Genomic DNA, 24000 nt, shown 5'->3' with positions numbered 1-24000 from the left:
TTTCCACAAAATAGCATTAAAATGTTTATCCATTAAGAAAAAAAAAGTAAGGTTTTTGAAAAACCATTGCGTCTAGACATATTTTGTCATATGTAATATGATCTGCTGCAGCCAATAATTAATAGTAGCATGTTTCATGTTGAAATACATTTATTATTGCATACGTACAACATCAATTGCTCCATACATAAATGTGCACTTTTGGTGTGCACTTAAATTACAGATCGAGTACTTGTTACTGAATTGCAGTTTTGTGGTTTGTGTATACATACATATAAGTTTAATACCACAGACTTGTTTACTACTGGGCTAAAAGCTACAAAGGAACGTTAACTTCACAAAAGGAGTTAATTCCTATAAAACCTTGCTTCTCGTTAATAACTGGCGCTAGCAATGTCAGGTTCCACGCTTTCATTACATACAGAACACCTGAACAAATGACCTCTAATGCCTTTGAATGTTAAGTGGTTACGCTGTGTTCATCAGTCATCAAAAGAAAAAAAAATATATATATATATATATTATCCACAACCTGATACTTGTCTGTATTCTGGAGATATTCACAGTTAGTGCTTTGGAATGCATTTTGGAATGGTTTTCTCATGCACTAATTCACACAATCTTGCTGGCTGGCTTCTTCTGACCCATTCCTCAACCGTACCCCAAACGTTTCAGTGCTTTTAAGCTCCAAAAATAAATCTGTAATGCTCAAAGCCAAAATATGTTGCTCAACACGTCCCAGGCAAACATTTAAACAGCTATGCAGATGTTAAATTTGTACCTAAAATGTAAACAAGGAACAAAAGCACAAGCAAAACACTGCTTTCCTGAAATGCATACACTTTAACCAAGAATGAATCATTTCAGTACGCCCTTGAGGGACATTAAAAACCTGCACACATAAAAAAAGTGCCTGAAGGCCGATGGTTCACCCATAATGCATCAGTACAGTCTGGAATGCTATACGTTTAACAAAAACAACCGAGGCTGAATCATGATATGCTTCCCCAGAACCGAATAAACATCTTTGGGGCCTCCGCACTTTTATTACTAAATGGTAGCTTTAAACGTTACACCCTCCTTGTGTGTTTCCTGACAAGATTATACCACATTTGATAAATATTCCTATCTAAAACGGTTCGAAGACATAATGCTATAATGACTCTGGGGTCAGCAGACTCGTAAGATATCCGAATCCCTCAATATGGCAAAGCAAACACGCAAGCGCACTCGCACGAACAGCTAAAATACACGGAAACAGACGGCACACTCCAAAATACATCACAGTATTCCTCCACATAACAATAAATAGATTTATCAACAGCCAGTTCATCGAAATTAAAAAACACGGTTTCATTGAGCGAATAATTACACAATTGCACAAAAGAAAGCATGACTGACGTCCTGAAGGAGGAACCCACCAAATCAAACACACACATACACACACACACACACACACACACACACATTTGTTTAATACAGCAGTTCTGTCGTGAGCTTTGGATCAGATGAACTGAAAGCACATGTATATACAGTGTTGATGAACGAGAGGAGCAGCTGTGAACCTCGTGCTCCACTCCGAATGTGCGTTTGAAAGCCTAGAGGACAGAGCTCTTCAGTGCACTTTAGATATGGCATGTATATGCTGTAAATATAATCACAATTTAAAACTACTTTACATTATTCCCCACTAGGAAGACATATAATCACTATGAATATGTATAGAAGATATATTTCGACAAGCTAAGCACATCTGGCGTGCTACAGGATGCACAAGGGCGGGGCGGGGGTCTTTTGCGTGAACACCCAGAAAAATAAAGACTCTTGATTCGAGTATGCAGTAAAGCACAGAAACGGTTACTGCCGCACGCTCTGAACCTAAACGTAGGCAACAGAAACGGGTAAAAGATACATTCATAATGAGTTTAACGACAAACAAGTATCTCTGCTCAAGCCCATTTTACGGATATGATGGCGTAGAACACGTCAGACACAGCCAGGCATTTTAAATCTGTGCGTTTGATGATAATACGTTTTCTTATTTGCACTGGGTTACAGAATAAAGGGATAGATTAAGAAAAAAAAAAGATTAAGTACTCATGTATGTCTTTACAAACCTCTGGAACATAGAAGAACATATTTTGAAGAATGTTTTGACTGGTTTTGCCCATATAATGGAAGTCAACCTATTTGGACCCTATTGAGTTCAACTGTATGGACAAATAAAAACAAATACATTTTCAAAATATCTTCTTCTGTGTTTTCAATGCGAGGGTAAGTAAAGGATGAAACTGAAATTGTAATGAGAAATATAACTTGTATAATATCTACCTTTTTTTTTTATATCTGAAGTTTAAAGCTGCGGTCTAATGTGTAATAAACAAAATCTGGCCATTGTAAAACATTACACACACATACAGTATATATGTATATGCATTTAAATTATGTTTTCTTTTTTTGCCCATTATTATTTAAAAACTGAAAAAACTGTGTTGATTCCCACTTGGTTTCCTATCTTGGTTGGGCTAAAAGGTCGGATTTATTTCGGACAAACGGGTCAACACTTCCAACATCACGCCTTTACAAACCATATGTATTATAGATACGCAATAATATTTTTTCTGTATGTCACATACACGTTCTCCACTGTATCATCTCTCTGTAAATTCGTTTCTGGAAGGGATGTGGGCGTTTTTGATGCTGGTATTAGTTCTGGTTGGGACTGGAGGAGGGATTGTGGGAAACGTGGAAGTGGGAAGCGACGTCCAGTTGCTGTCCATGCCAAAGCCTGAGCTGGGGATGCTGCTCTGGAGCTGTGGGAAGGGAAGGGATGAGGATGTGGGTATAAGCGGCGGGCCGGTCCCAACTGCGGATGGAACCTTCATTGAAAGGAAGTCTGAATCGTCATCGAATGTGACCCATTTTTGGGTTTGTTTGGCTGGGGCTGCTGCTGTAGCAGGAATTAAGGATGGCTGTCTGGAGAACGACGGTGGAAGAGTTGAACTGTGAACCACAGCTGACATGGCCCTGTTGAGGCCTGACCTGGCTTCTTGGGCCTGCAGCTGGGTGTAGAAATCAGGCGTGAGAGATCGGCGTGGGGAGGTCAACAAGTTGTTGGTGAAAGGGTTGGTGCTGTTGGGTCTGGGTTGGGCTTCTGCGAGGAACGGATTGGGGGATGAACGGAGGGTCTCCTGGGATTTGCTGCGGGAGGGAACGGGGGGAGGCAGGAGACATGGAGCGCTGCTGGTGTCCGGAGCAGAGAACAGGGAGAGGGAGCCGGGCAACGTGGAGGAAGAAGAAGGGGAGGGGGTGGATGAGGAAGAGGAGCGAGGCAGGGAAGCGGAGAACGATGAGTTTTGGAAGAGGGACTGGGTGTTAAGCATGTCGAAGGGGTCTAGTTTCCATTGTGCTTCTCTTTGGACTCCATTCATGTCCTTGGCCTGGCGAATAAAAAAAAATACATAAAAGGGCTACATTATGAAATCAAACTTACAAATTAAGGAGAAGCTACAACACAACTGAGCTGAAGAGTCAACATGAAACCAAATGCAAATGTAGTCATTAAATACACGGTGTAAAAAATGACTGTTTTTGTAACCTTTCCTAAAGTTTTTCAAGAAATGGTCAGATCTTTTTTATTCTACCAAACAACTTTCCTGAAATAGTATAATAAATATAATAAACTATTTTGGGAAATTTTAAGTTTGAAAGCTGACAAATAATTGTCCCAGATTATGCAGAGATGTAATAGCTGCTTGATATTTTGATGAATTGAAAATGTAAATATGTTCTATGTATAAACTGTTTATGTAATAAAATATGTTTTGGTAGTTTGTGTTGTTCCTTATCAGTACAAAAATATCACAATTTAAAAAGGATCCATGCCAATATTGTCCAAAACCTCACTTTTCTAGGGCGTTTCCAAACTTTTGGAGGGCAGTGTATCAATTTAATAAATTACCACCATACTACAAAATGCACATCCTATTTCACTTACTGATATGCGTCATTACAGACATAAAACATCATTTCATGTTGACTTTTAATTATAAAACAAAGTGTTTGTTACAAGTTTTGATAAAATGGCTTATTGGTTAAAACATAAATGGTGCAGTGACAGACCTTAAAAAATGTTTTAAATCAGATCTGAATTTGAAAGCAGCATTATACAATATCAAAAACACAAATAAAATTAGTGTGCAAGTCTACTAGAAGTAAAACAAAGCTATTCACTTAAACTGCTTTCTCTTATCCAAGAAACACTGAAAATAATTATACCACAGATTAAAACCAAAAACAAACAATACCCACAACGAATACTGGATGACACTTTCCTTGAACCCCCTGTTGGAACAACATTATAACTTGTTTTTTTAGTATCTATATACAATAATATCAAGGGGTTCAAGTTAAGTTTACACTTCTCTGATATTTAAAATAAAAGAAGGTTAAATTAAAGATGGAAAGGGGAAAAAACAACTACAACATGAAGGATCCTATATATGTATGAGCAACCCATACATCATGACTACAGGCTATGGTGCCATGAAGACAACGTAAAGACTAGAAATTACTTAATCCAGTACCTGTCAACCTGAGGATTGCTCCTGCTAGTAAAAGAGAGAGACACATGCATCAAGAAGAGCGAAACATGACTACAAGAACCACCTGGACAAAGTCGATATTACTAGAAAAGGAAAAAAAAAAAAAAAAAAAAAAAAAAAAAAAGCAAAAGAGGTAATGACCCCAGGATGGGCTCTTGCGGGTACCTGTTGCTCTTTATCACAATTAAATGTCGGGCTTGTGATCTTGACATCCGCGCACATGTGTGCAGAGAAAGAGAACTAACCTGAGATGCGGGAGCAGGAGCAGACTCAGGTGGCAGTGCGTGAGAGGACCGGCTCCGGGGCGGAGGCTTGGGAGATGCCAGTCCGGGCTGAGGGGCGGCAGCGGCTCCAGCAGACGCTTGAGGAGCGGGCTGAGGGACCAGCGGGGCAGGTAAGGTGGGCTGCATTGGTGGAGGGAGCTGGGCTTGTACGGGTGGGGGTGGCTGCGGCTGCGCTGGAGGCTGCACGGGCGACACGGACTGGGGCTGCATGGGTGATGTCATCTGAGGCCTCATGGGACCTGGCAGTGTCGGGGGTGGACCTAATGGACAAACACACAGAGTTATTATAGTCTTTTAAAATGGTAAGCTATGCCTAAATCAATAAATAATTATTAAATAATAATAAAATAATACATAATAATAATTTAATTACTATTATTAGTAAAAATAATTGTCACTACCATTAAAAACTATTTAGGATGTAAATGTACATATATATTATATATATTATATATTTACAAAAGTGTTAAAAACCTAATTTTAAACAATGTGTTACATGTTTTGATTAAATTCACAATGACTTCTTGATTAAAACATGAATGGTGTATTGACACCAGGGTAAAATGTAAAACTAAAATTGAAACTAAAATGAAAACCATTTTCATTACTTCAACATTATTATCAAAAATAAATGCTGGCTAAAATAAAATAAGCATTTCAATTAATTTTAGTTAATAAATCTATTATTAATAACTAAAACTGAACTGAAATTGAAAAAAAAATATATAGACATGGTTTAAAAAACAAAAACAAAAAAATGAAAACTGAAAAACTGGTTTAATATGCTAATAAAAAGTAACAGAGTATTCCCACATACTCTGACAGACCTTATTATGTATCAAAATCTGAAAAATCTGAATCCAGTTATTAAAATGTTGCTTACAGAACAAAAAAGCATTATAAAACATAATAAAAACAAAATGCCACAAATGTCAAATAAAATTGTACAATTCATTAGAAGCATTTAACAGACCCAGAGGGAGTTCAGATGGTTTGCTTTGGGGTTCAGGAACGGGTCTTGGTGCTCCAGGGTGATTATCAGGAGAGGGTCGTGGGGCCCCAGGATGCACCTCTGCTGTGGGTCTGGGGGCCCCGGGATGAGCAGGAGGTGGAGGTCTAGCCTGAGGAGGGACGCTGATGACTCCTGCTCGAGGTGGAATCTAAACAAAAAATACAATTTTAACACAGTATTTTACTAAAAAAAAAGAAAAGAAAGGAAGTATCATTTAGTCCACTCACGGGCCTTGGGGCGCCTCCAGGGGCTGATCCGGTGGCTTGACCTCGACCTGAAAAACAGTCAACACAATAATCAAACTAATAGTTACATGAAATAAGTTAAGAAAAATATCTACAAACCTCAGAACAAAATATACTATTCGTATTTAAATACTAAATAATAAATGTAAACAGATGCTTTAAAACATCAGATCAGCGCTCCTGTCAAGAATGTAGCTCTATTCTTTGTTGAAACTAGCCTGGGGTTACAATATTCTGGCATGAGAAGGTCCAAATATGTCCGTCAATGAAATCTTCTGTCAGTTACAGATGGTTGACGTTATTTTGAGCGAAGGCAGAGTGTGTAGGAACTCACCAGCTGCATCTGCACGCGCTAAAGCTGGGCTTTTTTGTCCTTTTGTCAGCATGAGGGAAGAATTATTCAAAGAATCATGAGTTATTTTTCTGTTTTGTAGCATTTGCTTTAACTAAGGAGAAAATATATCTGACCCAACAGACTCCTTATCTGACTGGAGAGATCATTTCTTTCATTGTCTATTTACAACGGCTAATTCACCTAGTTCAACCAATCACTTCAAACTAAACCAAAATCACTGGAATAACTGAGACTTCATGCACTGCTTCAAGATGGATGACCTAAACATCCCTGCCCCGTTTCTCTTAGCAAGTGCAGGAGGTCTCAACACAATAACAAACACTGCAAAAAACGTCTAAAACCTAAATTACCTTCATAATCAGTCTCATCAAACTCTAGATCGAGAGGCTCAGCAAAGCCTTCGAAAGAAAATTCAAAACGTTTCCAAAAATAACATTATAAACAAAAATTGACAACGAAGAACAAAATCCACATGGCATAATACTGACTATTTCATGTTTAATACATTATACCATAAAAAGCCAAATTCACGAGGCTCAGGAAAAGCATGAAGAAACACATCCAAACAGTAGCCAGACATTTTCGCTATTCCGACCTAATATCAGGTGCGACTAAGTCAACAAACCAAGTCAATAAACACTACGTCAATATTCTACAGCTAATACACAGTGCTGGTTCAAGTACAGCATTACCTGCTGAATCTTTCCTAACAGGTGTGGGACTTCTGTCTCCTTTAGAAACCACAGGACATTGTGAAATTAACGATTTAAATAAAGTACAATAAAAAAAGTGAAAATACAGTATCTAAAGTAGTGCGCTCATTCATATGCGTGTTTCAATCGCAGATAAAACCCGTGACTTTTGGGTTTTGACTTTTGGTAAGAACAGATCTTTAAACCAAAAATCTGTCATATCGGTGTAATTTTTAACATTTACAAAGATGCCCCGCTGTACCTGAGGGTGGTGGTGGGCGCTGCGGAGGTGCGGGTCGGGCTGGTGGAGCGTTGGGGCGTGGAGGAGGGGGGCGTTTTGGCTCTAGTGCCTGTGAATAGAAAGGTCCAGCTGGCTGACCATCAACAGGAGAACCTGAGAGGAAAAGAGAGAAGTAAAGAGCATGCTATTATCACAAGAGTCAAAATCGACAGCCTGAGGGATTTAGCTCACAGCACTGCAAACCACACAGAAGCCTTCGAGACACACACACACACACACTCTATAAGAGCTCAGGAACCACTGAAGCACATCAGCAACACCTCTGCAAACAGCACTCTTTACCTGCCAATTCCCTTCTAATGGATGCTGGGCTTAATCCTCCTTTTCGCAGTGTAGAAACAAAGGAAAATTAATGTATTTTTGTATGTTGCAGAGTTTAATTTCATTTCTGTATAACTCTGTAGATTTAAATCCTCTGAAGACTTTCTGAAGAGAACTAAATATTAAAATTTTTATTTTCCTCCTCTACTTCCCTAAAGCTATATGTATAGAGCAACATAGTTTGGGGTGTGTAAGATTTATTTATTTATTTTTTTTACAAAAGCCTTCATTTATTTGAATAAAATCAATTTCGTAAATAAAATAATATTATGAAATAGCAATACAATATAAAATAATTGTTATTTTAATATTATATATACATACATATTATTATGTGATTTATTCTGAGACCGTACAGCTAAATATCAGCATAATTACTCCAGTCTTCAGTGCAGTGTCACATGAACCTTCAGATATCATTCTAACATTCTGATTTGGTGCTCAGGAAACACTTCCTATTACTTTCTATGTTGAAAACGGTTGTATTGCTGCTCAAAATTTGAAACCTTTTCTAACATAATATATATCTTTACGGTCACTTTTGATCAATTTAATGCATCACTGCTGAAAAGAAGTATTATTTCTTTAAATCTTACTGACCCAAACTTTTGAATAGTAGCTAAAAACAGACAAAGCCAAAAACTGATGAATAAGAGCATGTCCCTGTTGAACACAGTCAAACACTATCACTACCCTGTGGTGGTCCAGCTGTACGTGGAGGGGCTCTGCTGGGCCGGATGGGGGGTGCAGGTTCTCCGTGGGTAGGAGAGGGGCAGGGGCTGGTGCGTGGGGAAGTGGCGGGGGATGCGCCTAGATCCATGCCTGCTCCAGGCTGCAGGTGCTGGGGTAAAATATCCTCAATCTCCTCATCTACATCACCTGTCAAAACAGCAATAAAAATCTAATTCCATACTGTTCAAGAGCTCCATAGATTCCTGTTGAATTTTTGTAACTCAAAAAGGTATCGCACCTTCCATGTCATACTCCTCTCCCATGTCAGAGTTTTCTGCCAGAAGAGTGGAGCTGGTGGATGTTGGGATGCTGCCACAAATTCTCTCCACACTCATTTCCTCTTCTAGACTCTTTATCCAACCTGGACTCCTCAGACGAATGTCTATGGTCTTGCCATTCACCTGCATGCACACAAAGAGGGATGGTAAAAAAAGGTCAATATTATGGTTTCATTCAAAATATATGTGTGTGAATTTTCATTTAGTCAATATCTAATCTTAACAGTAAAGTCTCTTACAGTAGAGCCGCTTAAAGATAGAGCTGCTAGAGCAGAATATCCCTCCAAAAAGGTCACCCACATTTTCTCTTCTACAAACCTGTTCAGAAGAAAGAAATAAAATGTATTCATAATTTGTATATATATATATATATATATATTTGCTTTTTATATAAAGTATGTTATGTAACTAAGGTTGCATTTATTTAATAAAAAGAAAAAGAAAAAAAAAACTGTAATATTGTGAAGTATTATTACAATTTTAAATTACTATTTGCTATTTTTATATATTTTAAATTTATTCCTGTGATGGCTAAACAGAATTTTAAGCAACATTAAAAATCATTCTAATACGCTGATTTGTAGAAACATTTGTTCTTTTTATTAAAATTGGAAACAATTTTGATGAATGGAACTTTGAACAGCATTTATTTGAAATTGAAATATTTAGAAAAATAACAAATGTCTTCACTGTCACTTTTAAAATATTATATATATATATATATATATATATATATATATATATATATATATGCACACACACACACACATATACACACAAATACACACACAAAATAACCTGTACCTGATAAGAATAACCTCCCCAAAATTAGCAAACTTGTCCAACAGGTCATCAATCAGTGCATCATCAAAGTAGTCATCAGGACCAGACGTGCAGAGAGAGACAAGGATGGTGCCATCCGGTGGACCCTGCAGAGCGATTACTTCCTTATACACCTGATGCCTGGCCTCTGGATCCACCTCAAGTACATCCACATCTATGATGGCTACCACAGGCCTGCAAGAAATAGATTTTATGGGTACAAGAACTGTGATTCCTAAGCATAAAGTGGTTGACACAATCAAATGCACAATTTAACAATTACGTACAGTACAATAAAGTAAAAAATTAATTGCCTGCCTTCTGCAGTACCACTAAGGCCCACTGGAGGGTGTAAACATGGCTGGGGTAAACGAAAAGTGTTTTTCTGGTATTTGTGTCGCTCACCTGTGATCAGAGGTTTTGAGCTCTGCTCTACCATAATATTTCAGCTCTCCAGGGCTCCATGGGCACTGATCTTCCTCATTCACTGGTGCTCCTACTACATTCAACTCCAACTCTTCCGCTGTAATAAACACAGCCAGATCCAGTCAAAATTCTTTAAAGGTAAGGTAATCCGTTGCAGTTGAAGATGTGTCATTTATATACTTCTCACCAGTTTTATCAAAGTTCCACTTCCTTCTTTTCCAGAGCACACGGTCAGTCCAGGCTGGTGTACGGCACTTCTCACTGGTGTCGTAGTCCTCCGAAAACAGGTCGTATTTGTATGTGGGGGCAAAATCCAGCTTCCCTTCAATAAAGCCTCTAAAAACCTGAAATATGAATGAGAGAGAAACAAAAATAGTGAAGAAAAACTCCACTCATGTTCCCCTTATACAATTTATTTTTCCTGATATACCTGTCCAGCATTCTTCTGCTCTACCAGTTGATCTCCAGCAATCAGTGCATCCCAGTTTTGCTGTCTGATCAGCTCTTTAGTCTCTTCATTAGGAATATTTATTCGGTAGTTGAAGTCTCCACACCAGAATACATAATCATGGGAGTACAGAAGCCGGCCCTAAAAATAAATGAATGAATGAATTAATAGCATTATTTAATAACAATAATATATCTTTTTTATTTTTCTTTTCAATATGTTTTAATTATGCCATAGAAAATAAAATGGAAATTTTTATATTAAAACTTATTAAAATGTAGTTCATATTATTACTTAATTACTTAAACGTATTATATTTGTCTTTATTATTTATATTTGATAAAAAATAAATAAAAATATTACATATTTAACATTCATTGTATTTAAATATGAATAATTTACAAGCAGGTATAAATAATAATATTATTATTTTAAAAAGAAGAATGGGTTCATAAACAGAACAGAACAAATTAATTACCATGGGGAAGGACAGTTTGCGTGTAATTTCATTGTAGTCGTCGTTTCTTTCTTTGACCTGTGATTGGCCGGCGGCAAAGTGTGAGCACAAAAAGCAGATGCTGGTGGTGTGGAAGAGCATGCGTATAGCCACACCCCCTTTATTACCAGTGGCTCCGCCCATTCCAGTCTTTACTGTGTCCACAGCAACGTCTCTACATTAGGAAAAAGACATACAATATGAGGTCCCATTGTAAATTGTAATGCTTTTTAAAGGTCTGAAATCACAGACATTTGTCAACCACAAAATGAAAACAAATGCGTGTATTAATACCTGATGAATGGTGCATGCTGAGGGCGTATGAAGACGAACAGACACACACCCACCAGCTGCTCTGAGGCCAGCAGCACATATTTGTGATCTCGTGAGATGTTCTTCTGCAGTTCTGCAGCCCATAGCTTCTGATTAGTGGTGCTACCAGAGAGGAAAAAGAAGTTCAACAGTTCTCACAGGAAACAAACAAAAAACGAAAAAAATGAGAAGTTTATTGTGTGGCACATCACAACCACTAAACCAAAGGACATTTTGCTTCTGCTTACAGTATAACTACAACCAGTGATCTCTGAAATGTCTAGCAGCAAGTTTTTACCTAGCGCTGACGATATTTCCAGCATTCAGCTCCACCATTTCCTCAAAGCCAATAGCAAAGATATCCACTGGGCTGGATCTTCCATCTGCACGACAAAACCCACAAAAGTATTTGCACTAGTGTTTCTGTCACTGACAGTGGCAACTTCATTTCTTGGCATGTATAATTTGCATCGGTTTTGCATCAACACATACCCTGGAATTCCGGGTGGCCGGCCTTCTTAGGGGCGTCCAGGAGCCAATCATTGAGCGTGTGGTTACGGAACGCGATACTGCGGAACTGCTTGCCCCCGTTCACGTTCCACGTACCCACACACACTCTGATCTTTTTGGGACGCGTGTACTTGAAGTGGTTCTGACACATGCCCAGAAGCACTCTGGGAGAGGCTAAAACAGAAGGATTGAGACGTTCTTATCCCAGATTATTCTAAACCATAAATTAAAATAATCAATGAGACTGCGAAATATAAATATATGAAAGTGCACAAAAAGAAAATGCAGAGCATATGACTGAAATCGGGCTTGCACAATTATGACAAAAATCATAACTGTCAATTATGACATTTTAATTTTGATTTTTACGGTTATCACAATTGAAACTGAATGATGTTTATAACATGGTTTGAAGCAAACGCATGTCATATTTTTACATAAATATAAACAAGCTGAAAACAGTCTGAACCTTTCTTGTTCTTCTATAGTTTTAGCATCAAATGTTTATTATACATTGGATTGGTTTATTCTTTAAAAAAGAAAAACTAAGAATGGTATTATACTGAAACTAAAATTAAAACCCTTAAGATAACCTGTAGAGAAAAACACATCTTAAGCACACAAAATAACATAAGTGCACTTATGAATGACTAATTGCCACTTTGAACAATTACATAAATTGTGGCATCCATAATTGTAATTGCGATTAATTGTGCAGCCCAAGACCAAACCACTAAGACACACCAAACAGACCGAATACTGGACTTGAAAGCTGAACAAAAAGATATGATGTATTTAAAACGAAACACCACAGATGATAAAAAAAAAAAAACAAACAACACACTGTACAATGTCGGAGACGCCAAAATAAACAGTGAGTTTATGAAACGAGGAACCATAAACAGTTATGGATTTATGGTTGGTCTGTGTATACTGTACCTGACTGTAAAATGGGCTCAGAGACTAACATTGTAAGCATTAGGGAGAAAAAGAAAGAACAAAGGGAGAGGGGAAGAGAGAGAGGTTAAAAGTTAGCCGTTAGACAGATAACAGCATTAGTCCTCTGGTTCAACACTAATCTCACACCCAAAGCAGCCGGGAGCCAGAGATTAGCACGCTAGCATGAGGAAACGCATTCAGATCCCGACCCACAGGATGAAATCAGTCCACTGCAGCAGACTGATCCCATAAACCGTGACCGCAAACACAAAACAACAAAGGTGAAGACGTTTGAAACCACCTATAACTCAGTAGTTATAACATGCAAGTTCAAGAAGTACTTGTCAGGTATTTAAATCTATTCTTTAACAGGCAATGCATTTACAATATATTAATATTATGAATATATATATTCATATCATAATTATGTCAATAACATTTCTATTTTTATAATATTTATGAACACATTTGTTCATTTTTATGTTTGTGTGAAATACTTCAACTTCATTTAGATCATTTTCAGTACAAACAAAACATCATGAAATATAAAAGAACATAATGCACAATACATTATAGAACAAACACTTGACAGAACACATTTTTAATGACTGTCCATAATTGTAACCAAAATAGTACTCATGTTCACAACGAAACGGAGGCATTTTTTATCCCCACATTTTAAAGTAAGTGTAAATACCAAAGGAGGCCATTTACTCTAAGTGTAAAACGCAATTAGATGCTATTTACGCTAAATGGAAATAGCATATTTTCTTAGCAAAGATGCTATTTACAAAGGCAAAGGCTCTGTTTACACTCGTGAATTTTTGCTTTGAAACAGTGTTTTAGAATGAAAACAATCCTAGTTTGCACTGGCGTTTCAGAAATGATCTCCGTTTACACTACACAACCTAAAACATGTCACAGGACCATTCATGCAGATACAACCATAGATAAAGGTGTAGAAGTGGCTTGCCTATTATTCAGAACGCGGACGCATCTGTGTGCTTGGGGCGTTCAAATAGCTTTGAATCGACCTACTAATATCTTTGGGTAAAACAATAAGTAATGATGTTATTGTTAATACGACCGTCAAGGATACGCAGAGAGAATGTGGGCAGCCATGCCATCGTTTTCAGAAGTCTCAGTTTTGCTTTGTTTTACACTGAAGCGCAACTCTGTACATTTTAAACTAAAGCTTTTTCAAAAGTCTCAGTTTTCAACCTCTAAAACAGTGTAAACGATACACGTAACCGTAGCAAAAGATATACGTTTTAAAACAAAAATGCACTAGTGTAAATGGGGCCAAATAGCAATGAAAGCTTTAGATTCTATTTACACTAAGTGAAAATAGCAGGATTTTACTCATATGCTAAATAAATGCATTTCCGATGTGAAATTTAAATTAGAAATTGAAAAATGAAAAAATAAAATAAAATACAGTTTGCCAGGTGCCGAGAGGCATTTCAAAGATGGCTGCCGAGTGACATGACTTGTCTTAGAGACTTTGACTGACAGCAAACCGTTTTTTTTGTACTGTTGACTAGAGTTATTGTACACAGCCACTACCAACAATGAAGTCTATTTACACTTAATGTTAAATATTTAGTGTAGTTTTGTTATTTTTGCGAGCATCTTTCCCTATAGCCCTGGTTTATTTCTGACTCTGGATTGTGGTGTTGTAAATCTTACCATACAGGCTGCTGGTTGTGAGGAGGGCTCGTGCCTTATCTGCCAGGTCACTGTTCAATGTGCTGCCCAGTCTTAGGATGTCAATGGCTTCCTGTTTAGAGCTGTCAAAGAAGTTGTTCTGAATGGTTCTAGTGACCGAGCGAGCTCCGTCTTTTAGCTTTCCACCCTACGGAAAGAAAAAACCAAATAGTTAATATAAAATAGTCAAGGACTGGAACATCAAAAAAAAAAAAAAAGATCTAACTAAAATGAAACAAAACAAAAAGAAAACACACATTCATGAACATGTATTCAAAGGAACATCAAAGGAATACTTTTAATTCTTTGCTGCTAGCTAGATGAAGCCTGGGGTTTGAGGCCTAGCTGGAAGAGGTTTACAGGCTTTTATAACAGTCTATAAAAAGAGACCTAATTAAAATTGACACCACTGCCAGTTACAGTAATCTTTCTCTACTAACACAAATGATCCAATACAAAACAGAGCAGAAAGGTCCTTGAACACCGAGTCGGAATTCTTTTGTGTTTCTTTTTCCCATATATTTGTAATTCTTTCCTATCAAAATGCTTGCTGAGGATTGCAGAAAATCGAACCTGATCTGAATTTCTTTTTTTATGACAGATGAAGGCAGTGTGTAAACTTGATTATTTTTTAACGTGCAAAAAGTTTGCTCAGTAAGTTCAGACTCAGTGCGCAATGACCAATGGCCTGATAAAAACAGCATCACTCAACTCAAAGTGACACAATTAGCTACTGTCAACTTACCACACAGGAAGAGGAACAGCCAAAGGAAAGCAGAGAAAACAGCAGATTAAGACAATTAAGACAATCGTACACTTTCACAATGAAAATGGCACAGAAGGACCCATTTTTCAGCTCTCTGCTGCATTTTGTGCTATATTGTTTTACAAGTCGACATGTACCTTAGCCTTGCCATCCAGAGCACCAGTGCCTGCGTAGATCTTGCTGATCGAGTCTCCATTGGTGGACCACATGGTGCGGAAAACCTCCTGAAAACGTGCCACCAGCTGAGGTTTCTCGGTCAGACCCATGTCTTCCAGTTGTTTTGGAAGCATCTGAACATAGCAAACATATTACATAATGAATAAAAGTCAAATAATTAAAAACTAAACAAAAAAAGTTAAAACACAGAACTGTCACAAACACACCTCAAGTGCAATGAAGGCCTGGACGCTGTTTGTTCTGTCCAAGCAGTCTAGACAATTGGAACGAATGGTCCCACCTTGACATCTGCAACAAAATTGTAGTAGACTACAATTTAAACAAAATTGTAGTAAAATTGTAGTAAACAAGCTTTTATAAGCTTGTTGTGGTCATTTTGTGATCATAAATGTTTAATTACATTTTTGAAAGAAAAGTATTGCTTTCTTTAAAATACACAGTGACTATGAGGAAAATAGATCCACTGTTTTTTGTAATAGCAAAACATTTGTAAGACAAAAATGTTTTGCAATTCTATGATATTCCTAAACGACCAGTTGCTGTGCTGTATAACCTCACCTCTGAATGCCGGTCTCTCCTGAATAGTAGAAGAAGCCACATTCCTCTAAAAACTTGCTGATCTGAGGTTTCAAGACACTGTTGAGCTTTTCAGTCTTCCCACCTTTAACCATCTGATGATAGTCAAAGTTCAACATTCTCACAGCGTTTGAATGCTCTGAAGCCTTTAGGTGACTCTGTGGTTGAAGACAAAGACAGTCTTTACATAGTAAAGAAAGCGAAACAACTGCACTATGGTTTTGTCATGCTGGAGCATTGAAAGACATCTTAATGCATTGTAACCTGACCAACCAGAATATTTCCTAAACAACAATCACCTGGAATGCTTTGCTGAGCATGTGTTCACCCTCCTTCATACCCAGCAGGTTGATGATCACCTGTTTGCCATACAGCCTCCTCAGGGCACTAAAGTGTCTGGACAGGAAACATCAAACAGGGTTCATACACATTCAAACCTTATTGAAAATGGATTAACATTTATTCTATCTTTTGATCCATCCTCTGTTTTGAAAGGAAGTTAAGGAAACAAGTGATCAATAGATTATTATGGATGGAGGGGGGAAATGAAAGCCTAACGACTGTGTTGTCTGCATCTACTTCCTCTCATCACGACCTGACTCAGCACTCCAGGGAACAGAGCAGTGACTCATGATGAATAAAGAATGTCTATCATGCTCTGTGTGAGGAGCCAAGGCTGGATAAGAAAAAACCCTCCTACATACTCAGAATAAGGCTTTCTTAATGCAGATTTTATTGTTTTAATCAACCCAGTCGTCCATTGAAAAAAAAAAAAATATTAGGATATACTATTAATGAGCACTGAGTGAGTATGTCTTAGTTAGTGGTTATTAAAGCATTAACAAATGCTTTGAAACTGGCTCACAAGACTGCTTTCATTCATTTTCATTTGACTAAATGCACGATTTATACATAACAGGTTCGATGTTTATCTTTTTTTTTAAACTACTTATATATTACAGAAATAAATGGTTAAATTAAAATGTTTCACGCCATATTATTATTTGCTATCAATAAAATGTATTGTATCAAAAGAATTATAACTAAATACATTTTTAATGTTTTTACATTTTATTAGTTGCGTATCAAAATCATTATAATTTTCTATTCCAAATTTTGTGCACTTAAATTTTTTATCTAATATTTAGTGCCAACCCATTCCTAATCCGTAGGTTTCAATATGATGCAGCTATATCAGCTTTAACTCTTCTGGGAAGGCTGTCCCCAAGGTTTAGGAGTGTGTTTATGGGAATTTTTGACCATTCTTCCAGAATTGCATTTGTGTGGTCACACACTGATGTTGGATGAGAAAGCCTGTCTCTCAGTCTTGACTCTAATTCATCCCAAACATGTTCTTTGGAGTTGAGGTCAGGACTCTGTAAAGGGCAGTCAAGATCATCCACACCAGACTCTGTTATCCATGTCTTTAATGGACCATGTCGGAAGAGGAAGGGGCCAGCTCCAAACTGTTCCCACAAAGTTGGGAGCATGGAATTGTCCAAAAAGTCTTGGTAATCTTAAGCATTCAGAGTTCCTTTCACTGGAATTAAGGGGCCAAGCCCAGCTCCTGAAAAATAACCCCACACCATAATCCCCCTCGACCAAACTTTACACTTGGCACAATGCAGTCAGACAAGTGTTCTCCTGGCAACTGCCAAACCCAGACTCATCTATCAGATTGCCAGATGGAGAAGTGTGATTTGTCACCCAGTGAACGCGTCTCCACTGCTCTAGAGTCCAGTGGTGGCGTGCTTTACACCATTGCATCCAACACTTTGCATTGTACTTAGTGGCAATATAGTGTATAATATGTATATATGTCACACTTTTTAATAGTTGCCTTTAACTACTATGTTATAACATTAAACATTTGATACAGTGTGATACAGGTTTTACAGGTACAGTCATGTTTAGGAGTAGGTTAAAGAGTATTTTAGTTATATCTATCTATAGATATTACAGATGAAATTGCAAGAAAGCATGTTTTGGTTACACTTTATTTTAAAGTGTACATTTATGTACTGAGTAATATTATTTAACTACATGTAATTGCTGTATGATTAATGATTATAATTAATTCAATGTTATTACACTGTAGTTATAAGGACTTAATAAAAAGTGGGTAAATTATTTTTGGATAAAATTTTGAAGTTTAAATGATAATTTATAGAGTTTTAACTTTATACTGGCATGACTAAGGGGCTAGACACCACGAGCAGTCTGCATTTATAAGTTAAAGAAGTTTAAAAAGTTTAAAACTTTTAAATGATCCCTCGAGACCCCCTGCTGCACTTCAGCCAGCTGTTCTGTTTGTAATTGCTGCCTAAAAAATCCATCTGATTGGGCACTGGTGAGCCTTAATTACCCACTTACTAGCGGAAAACGCATCCTTAGACATGACTGAGCTTGCCCATCCAGACTGTGTTAAATAACAGGACTGTTTAAAGCAGGGCCCGTACACAGTGCCAATGTCTGCTGGATAGCTTTCATCACGCACTAACACTTGGGCCTGAGCCAGAACAGCTGGATACTAGGGCAAGAGACCATCAGAGACCAGCAGAATCTTAATTACCTCTCAAAAGCCGGTGCATTCGCTTCAAAACCACGGGACAGCTTAACACGATGAGATCCGACCTATGTGGAAAGACAAAAAAAAAAAACAACAACAAAAGGTTGGGTTATTTCATATTTGGTACAAGATGAAATTAAGGTGGCAGAAGGAAAGTAAGATGAGAGAGACAGCAAGAGAAAGACCACACAGGCCTGGCCCGCCTGCTGAGTAGAGCTGCATTTGAAGATTCGAAAAACATTGGCGCAGAGTAAGACAAAGGAACCATCTGTAATGATTTTACAAGCTCACTGAAGCCTGAAGATCTATCAGAGATACCAATCATACCAAGAAAAACATGAATCCTGGCTAGACAGACATGCTTTAGACGGACGTTTCAGCTGCTAATATTGACTAGCTGCAGATTTCAATAGTTGCAGGAAGGTCTTCTAACTTCTAACTAGGTCTTCTTACTAATGGTTTTCTATTTAAACGCTTTCACAGCCTTCAGCATAACATCTTACGTTCACACCTGCAATCATAATAGGTAAGCTATATAGAGGACTTTCCCATCTCTAGGCTATGACTAGCTTCTCATTTCCTGTAGTGTCGTATAACTTGGTCACTGAAACAGTTACACCTCTGAACACAGTTGGTTAGTGTTCTAGCCACAGGATGGGTTGTGTTGTGTCGTCTAACTAGGGTGACTCTAAAATCGTCTTTATACAGTCAACATTTGATCTCTATGCCTTTTGTTTTCTTTATTTTGACCCACTTTATTCTACCATTTTACACCCAGGGTCTTCAAAAAGATAATGTGAAACAAAAACAAAACTAAAATCCATAAGTTAACTTAAAGCTAAAATTAACACTAACCAAATAAACGTTTAATATGCTCCATTATTGCATTATTTTAATACTATTATTTATGCTATATACTAAATTACACATACAAATATACTAAAACATCAATAATCAGTAATTAAATACTTTGTTTGTATGTAAGTGTGTATATATATATATAAAATTGAATCAGCCCCTGCCTCTATATGCAACAAGGGACCTTGAATTCAAGTAACAGAAAAATTGATTCAGAGCTACTGGATATTTGTTGGCTTTATTTAGACTCAGTCACTCTGTCAAGTCCCACCCAATTCTGTTTGTTGCCTCTGCAGGTCCCTGCCATTAATATTTCATATATTCGGAATGGCAGCAGAGACTGGCTCACATTACCCTGAGCTTTCTGGGAGCAAAGAAAAAGTATCCTGTGGCGATTCTACTTCCTTTTTTTTTTTGCACTTAGCTTTGCACTGAAGACAATGGGATCCCTTATAACCAATACCACTATGGCCTGACACAAGTGACACACAAGACCTTTCATTCAGGTTCCGTGGAAAGCTTTGAAAAACAGCTCAAGAAGGATCACCTCACCAGCTTCCCACTAAAAGCAACAACGATAATGTCTATGCAATGTCAGGGGAAAGACAAAGGCATTTCCAAACCTGCTTGCTGGCATCTTAACGTGATTTCACAAGAAGCCAATAGTTTTATCAGAACCTGGATCCTTTCCAAAATGAGTCACGGTCGATTTAGATGCAGCTTCCACCGACTGACATTGCACAAACTCTTTGCAGTGAAGAATAGATCATCCACCAGACAAAACTAAACCTTCGATATACCAACTGTCGGCTCCCATGCTGTCCTTTTGGCTCTCGACTTTGATTCAGCTGCAACAAAATCCCCTGAAACGAGTGTTTCTGATAATATGAATAAAGGGGGTCAGCACTGGCCGTGTGTGATGGAGTGGAAACACAAAAGAATAAGTTCATTATGATGAGTCAGCATGAGCATGGAACTCCAGCAAGCTCAATTCAGTGGAGCGCAGTGCAAATATTTTTCCTCTGTGCTATTTAAACACATGCAGACATCGTATCGATTCAAGGCTTTGTTGTACCTGAATTCCTGGCTGCTCCCAGAACAGAGGTATTGACCCTCGGATCTGAATGAAGGAGGATACTCTGTCATCAAGGAAAATAACCTGCAGGGTTAAACAAATATAAACAGTATCTTAGCCGTGGCATGTTGCATGACATTTACCCTATGGCATTTCAGAACTAACTATAATTAATGTACATTTTTTTCGGTTTCAATAATATTTATACTTTAATATTCTACCCCATGTTTATAGACAATATTCTCTTAAATATTTAACATTTGTTTCTGTATGCAATAATACAAATATAAATGTTATATATTTAAATATATTATTTTCAGTTAATACAGTTTAGGTGGGAAAACTAAGAGGTTTTAATGGCAGACTGGTGCAATGTAGTTGGAGAAATAAAGCTCAATTTATTATTTGTACATATATGTGATGATTTTTAAGACCTTTTAGCCTTCTCTAATTATGTCCACATTTTCTGTGCCACAAAAGACAATTTAAAGCATTATGTTTCGTACCATTCCAGTCAATAAAAAAAAAAAAAAAAAAAAAAAAACTATTTTTTTGTTTAAAACGACTAAAGACCACCTGGGTGTTAAAGAAGTGAGTTCAAACGGTGACTTCCAGGTGACTCATATTGTTGGCATACCTGCTCAGTCTCCACAAAGTTGGCCACCTGGCCGTCGTCATTTGTGCCTCGGACATTGAAACGCGTGCCTGCTCTCTCTGAGCTGAGCCGAGAAATCACGCAAGCTTTGGCCTGCTTGTGCCCAGCATAGATGGTGCGGATCTCCACTCCGCCACACATCAACCTCAGTAGCCAGTCATCACAGTTCACCCCATAATGCTTGAGATGGAGATGGAGGGACTGGTTCCTGGGAATTACATAACCGTTACATCCATTTAGCGTCCAGTTCAACATTCTGAGTCAGTGCGATTTTTTTTTTAAACGTTGGGCACATATGAAACAAACCATATATAAAATAAAATGTTATTTATACTAAATAGAAAAATATTTTGCCATTCAATAAATCAACGTTTGAAAAACACCCACCAGAAAAAACGATTATCGGATGTGTCTTCTCGAATTCTGCGGTGCGCGTTCAAGCTGAGGTCCAGACTCACTCCGGTGGAGGACCAGGCGAAATAGAAGTTACCAGAGTTTAAGACCTTCCTGACATCAGCGATGCGGTCCTCATCCGTGGGGTCGTTTTTCAGAGAGACGAAATCAGTGCCTGTTACCCGAAAAACCTCTGAATCCTGGACTTTTCCCACTGAACTGCAGCCTGTTACGACCACCAGGCTGTGCAGCATAGAATCCCCTTTGGAAGAAGAGCAAGAGGTGAAGCTTAGAGTTAGTAGACCATGCACATTATATAAGTATACATTTGAAATGAGCAGAATTGCATTGGCCCCTTATTTAAATATAGACGTGAGTCTCAAAGGACTTAAATTATGACAGTGAAATATTATACACATTTACAAACTCAAATAATGGCTACCCTTGTAGTTACACTGTAATTAGCGACTATATTTGTACAACAACTGCTTGATAACATGCTGCGCATACACCTTTCGTAATTTTTGTTTTGCTGTGAATTTCAGTGTTTTGGTAATATTTCTGCTTTACTTAGCCTCAAAAAGATCAGATTTTTTTGTTTTTAATCTGGCGACAGAGCGGATTTGTATTTGTTGTGATGACAAACACAACCGGCAAATCAAAAAAAAAAAAAAAAAAAGAAGCTGAGAAACTGTACCAAGGTTAAGACGAAGAACTCCCAGGATTCCATAAGCATCCAACATCTTGGTGTATGAAGTCTTGATGGTCTCCTTCTCTGCGGCCGCTGGGATGACATCAAAACACTCACTTAAAAACACGCCCTATTTATTGATGATTTATAATCTTCAAAACTATTTGTTTTATATACAAATAGGCAATATTTAGGCTATTCTGCTTTCCTACATCTGCAAATCAAAGTGATTTTATTCAATAATATTTCAATAAATGACTGATTTGACAATTTCCATGCTTAAAATGAATAACAAAAAATATACTATAAAGGGTATATGGAGAGCCTTACACAGTACAGCGACGGCTCCAGACTCGAACATCAGGCATTCCTCTCGATTTCTGGTCTCCACAATCACACTGTATGGAGGTGGATCCAGTTTGTGGTAAATACGATAACCTTTACTGAATGCCATGACTCGACACAACCTGTTTCAGCCCTGCATAAGAAAAAAAATAAATACCACTTACTTTTAAAACACACCATATGAAGGAAATGCCACAGGGGTTACATATTCAAACCCTAAACCGCCTGCAGGTTCAGATAAGCAGGTGCATCAAATGTCGCATCATGCAGTCACGAAAACACAATTCAAAGTGTATTATTAATGCATGCTGTAATAAACCATTGGCATACGAGGAAGGAAATAGACTTGCACAAGATTTTTGTAAATACATCATTCCGTTCCTAAAGTAAGTTTCGCTCTTAAGGTTGCAATAAAATCATGCGATTTCTGCGCGTTATATTAACCAAAAGCTTACCAAAACAAATGTTAGTTATTCTGTTTTTCTGCAACACGACAGCAAGGGATGGAGAACGAGCCCAAATCCCATCAAATCCGAAGCAACGAGTTAAAATGTCCGACTCGAATGAAATAAACCGTGCAGAATGAGAGGATGACAGGTGCTCGTAACAATGCCACGCCACATACAATCAGATTTCCAAGCCAAATATATGATAATGTTTACGATTCGTGCACCCACAGACTGTCTAACCTTGGGCCACTGTCTCAGCGTGAAGCTGAAGGTTAGTGCACACGAGATTAACAATCATCCATATAACTAGAATGAAGACGGCCAGGCCCCGCCGGCCATTTATCTGTCAAAATCAACAGTTAAGACAGACTGACAGCGCTAAAAGCCTATATCACGACCAGCAGTAACGGCTAATGTTAGCCAGCTAGCTCTCCATCGCCTCCCTGAACCATATAAACAGACATTTAACTGATAACAGCGCTGTAATATGCGCGTTTATACGTTAAAGGCGCGCATGTAAAGCCTCGGTATTCATTATTCTTTTGTGACGATGCTTGGTAAAGAGACGGCCTTGTGTACCTGTCAGAGTTGTGTCTGTCTTCCTCCGGTTGGAGATCGTATAAGGCTAGAAACAAAATGATTAGCGGGGCAGGTAGTTCAAGAACAGAAATACGATCGAAACCTAGAAAGGACAACGAGAGTACAGTCTGTGTTTACGCCCCTGACCGCTTCCGGGACATTAAGCTGTACACTGATTGGCCAGATTTGTCAGTCATGTGATGTAGGAAATTTAAGCCCTAACAGACATCGTGTCTTATCAATACCAATGTTCTTGTGTTGATTAAAACACTTTCATACAGTTATTTATTTAACACACTTTTTTACTCTACAGATTAAATTTTTGTTTGTACTATTTTGCACAATGGTCCGTTTTATCTGCATCTATCTCTCTCTCTATATAT

General features: G+C 37.9%; 1 protein-coding gene across 9 annotated transcripts; it reads right to left on the bottom strand.

Moving 5' to 3' along the window:
* Positions 1–132: 132 nt before the first annotated feature.
* synj1 (synaptojanin 1) lies at positions 133–23755 on the bottom strand. 9 transcript variants are annotated; one of them, XM_043250231.1, is made up of 32 exons: positions 23618–23755; positions 22575–22722; positions 22251–22337; positions 21548–21815; positions 21143–21368; positions 20506–20589; positions 18576–18637; positions 16303–16399; positions 15986–16161; positions 15634–15715; positions 15388–15540; positions 14467–14632; positions 12778–12801; positions 11821–12012; positions 11627–11711; positions 11311–11451; positions 10999–11191; positions 10503–10661; positions 10260–10416; positions 10052–10169; positions 9629–9841; positions 9064–9142; positions 8785–8947; positions 8508–8693; positions 7776–7814; positions 7455–7586; positions 6480–6518; positions 6128–6174; positions 5862–6048; positions 4850–5148; positions 4587–4610; positions 3305–3440 (listed from the first exon to the last, which is right to left on the bottom strand). In XM_043250231.1, exons 2-31 carry the CDS (start codon positions 22696–22698, stop codon positions 4590–4592), a joined length of 3999 nt encoding a protein of 1332 aa, XP_043106166.1. In that variant the 5' UTR covers positions 22699–22722; positions 23618–23755; the 3' UTR covers positions 3305–3440; positions 4587–4589. The 9 variants fall into 9 exon arrangements, with proteins under 9 accessions (XP_043106159.1, XP_043106160.1, XP_043106164.1 ...); XM_043250232.1 differs by having other exon boundaries at positions 4587–4607; XM_043250224.1 differs by lacking the exon at positions 4587–4610 and having other exon boundaries at positions 133–3440.
* Between the last annotated feature and the right edge of the window lie 245 nt (positions 23756–24000).

This window comes from Puntigrus tetrazona, chromosome 10 (genome assembly GCF_018831695.1).
Source record: "Puntigrus tetrazona isolate hp1 chromosome 10, ASM1883169v1, whole genome shotgun sequence".
Taxonomy (NCBI): Eukaryota; Metazoa; Chordata; class Actinopteri; order Cypriniformes; family Cyprinidae; genus Puntigrus; species Puntigrus tetrazona.
Note: the sequence above shows the minus strand (reverse complement) of the source record. Positions and strands in the feature narration are given on the sequence as shown.

Bases quoted from the DNA above. Each gene is read 5' to 3' on its own strand.
- synj1 (XM_043250224.1), bottom strand. From the start codon at position 22,698: ATGGCATTCAGTAAAGGTTATCGTATTTACCACAAACTGGATCCACCT. The intron at 15,541-15,633 runs GTGTGTTTGTGA...TGCTATGTTCAG, and splicing joins AGGCCTTCATTGCACTTGAG to ATGCTTCCAAAACAACTGGA. The intron at 5,149-5,861 runs GTCTGTTAAATG...TTTGTCCATTAG, and splicing joins ACCATCTGAACTCCCTCTGG to GTCCACCCCCGACACTGCCA.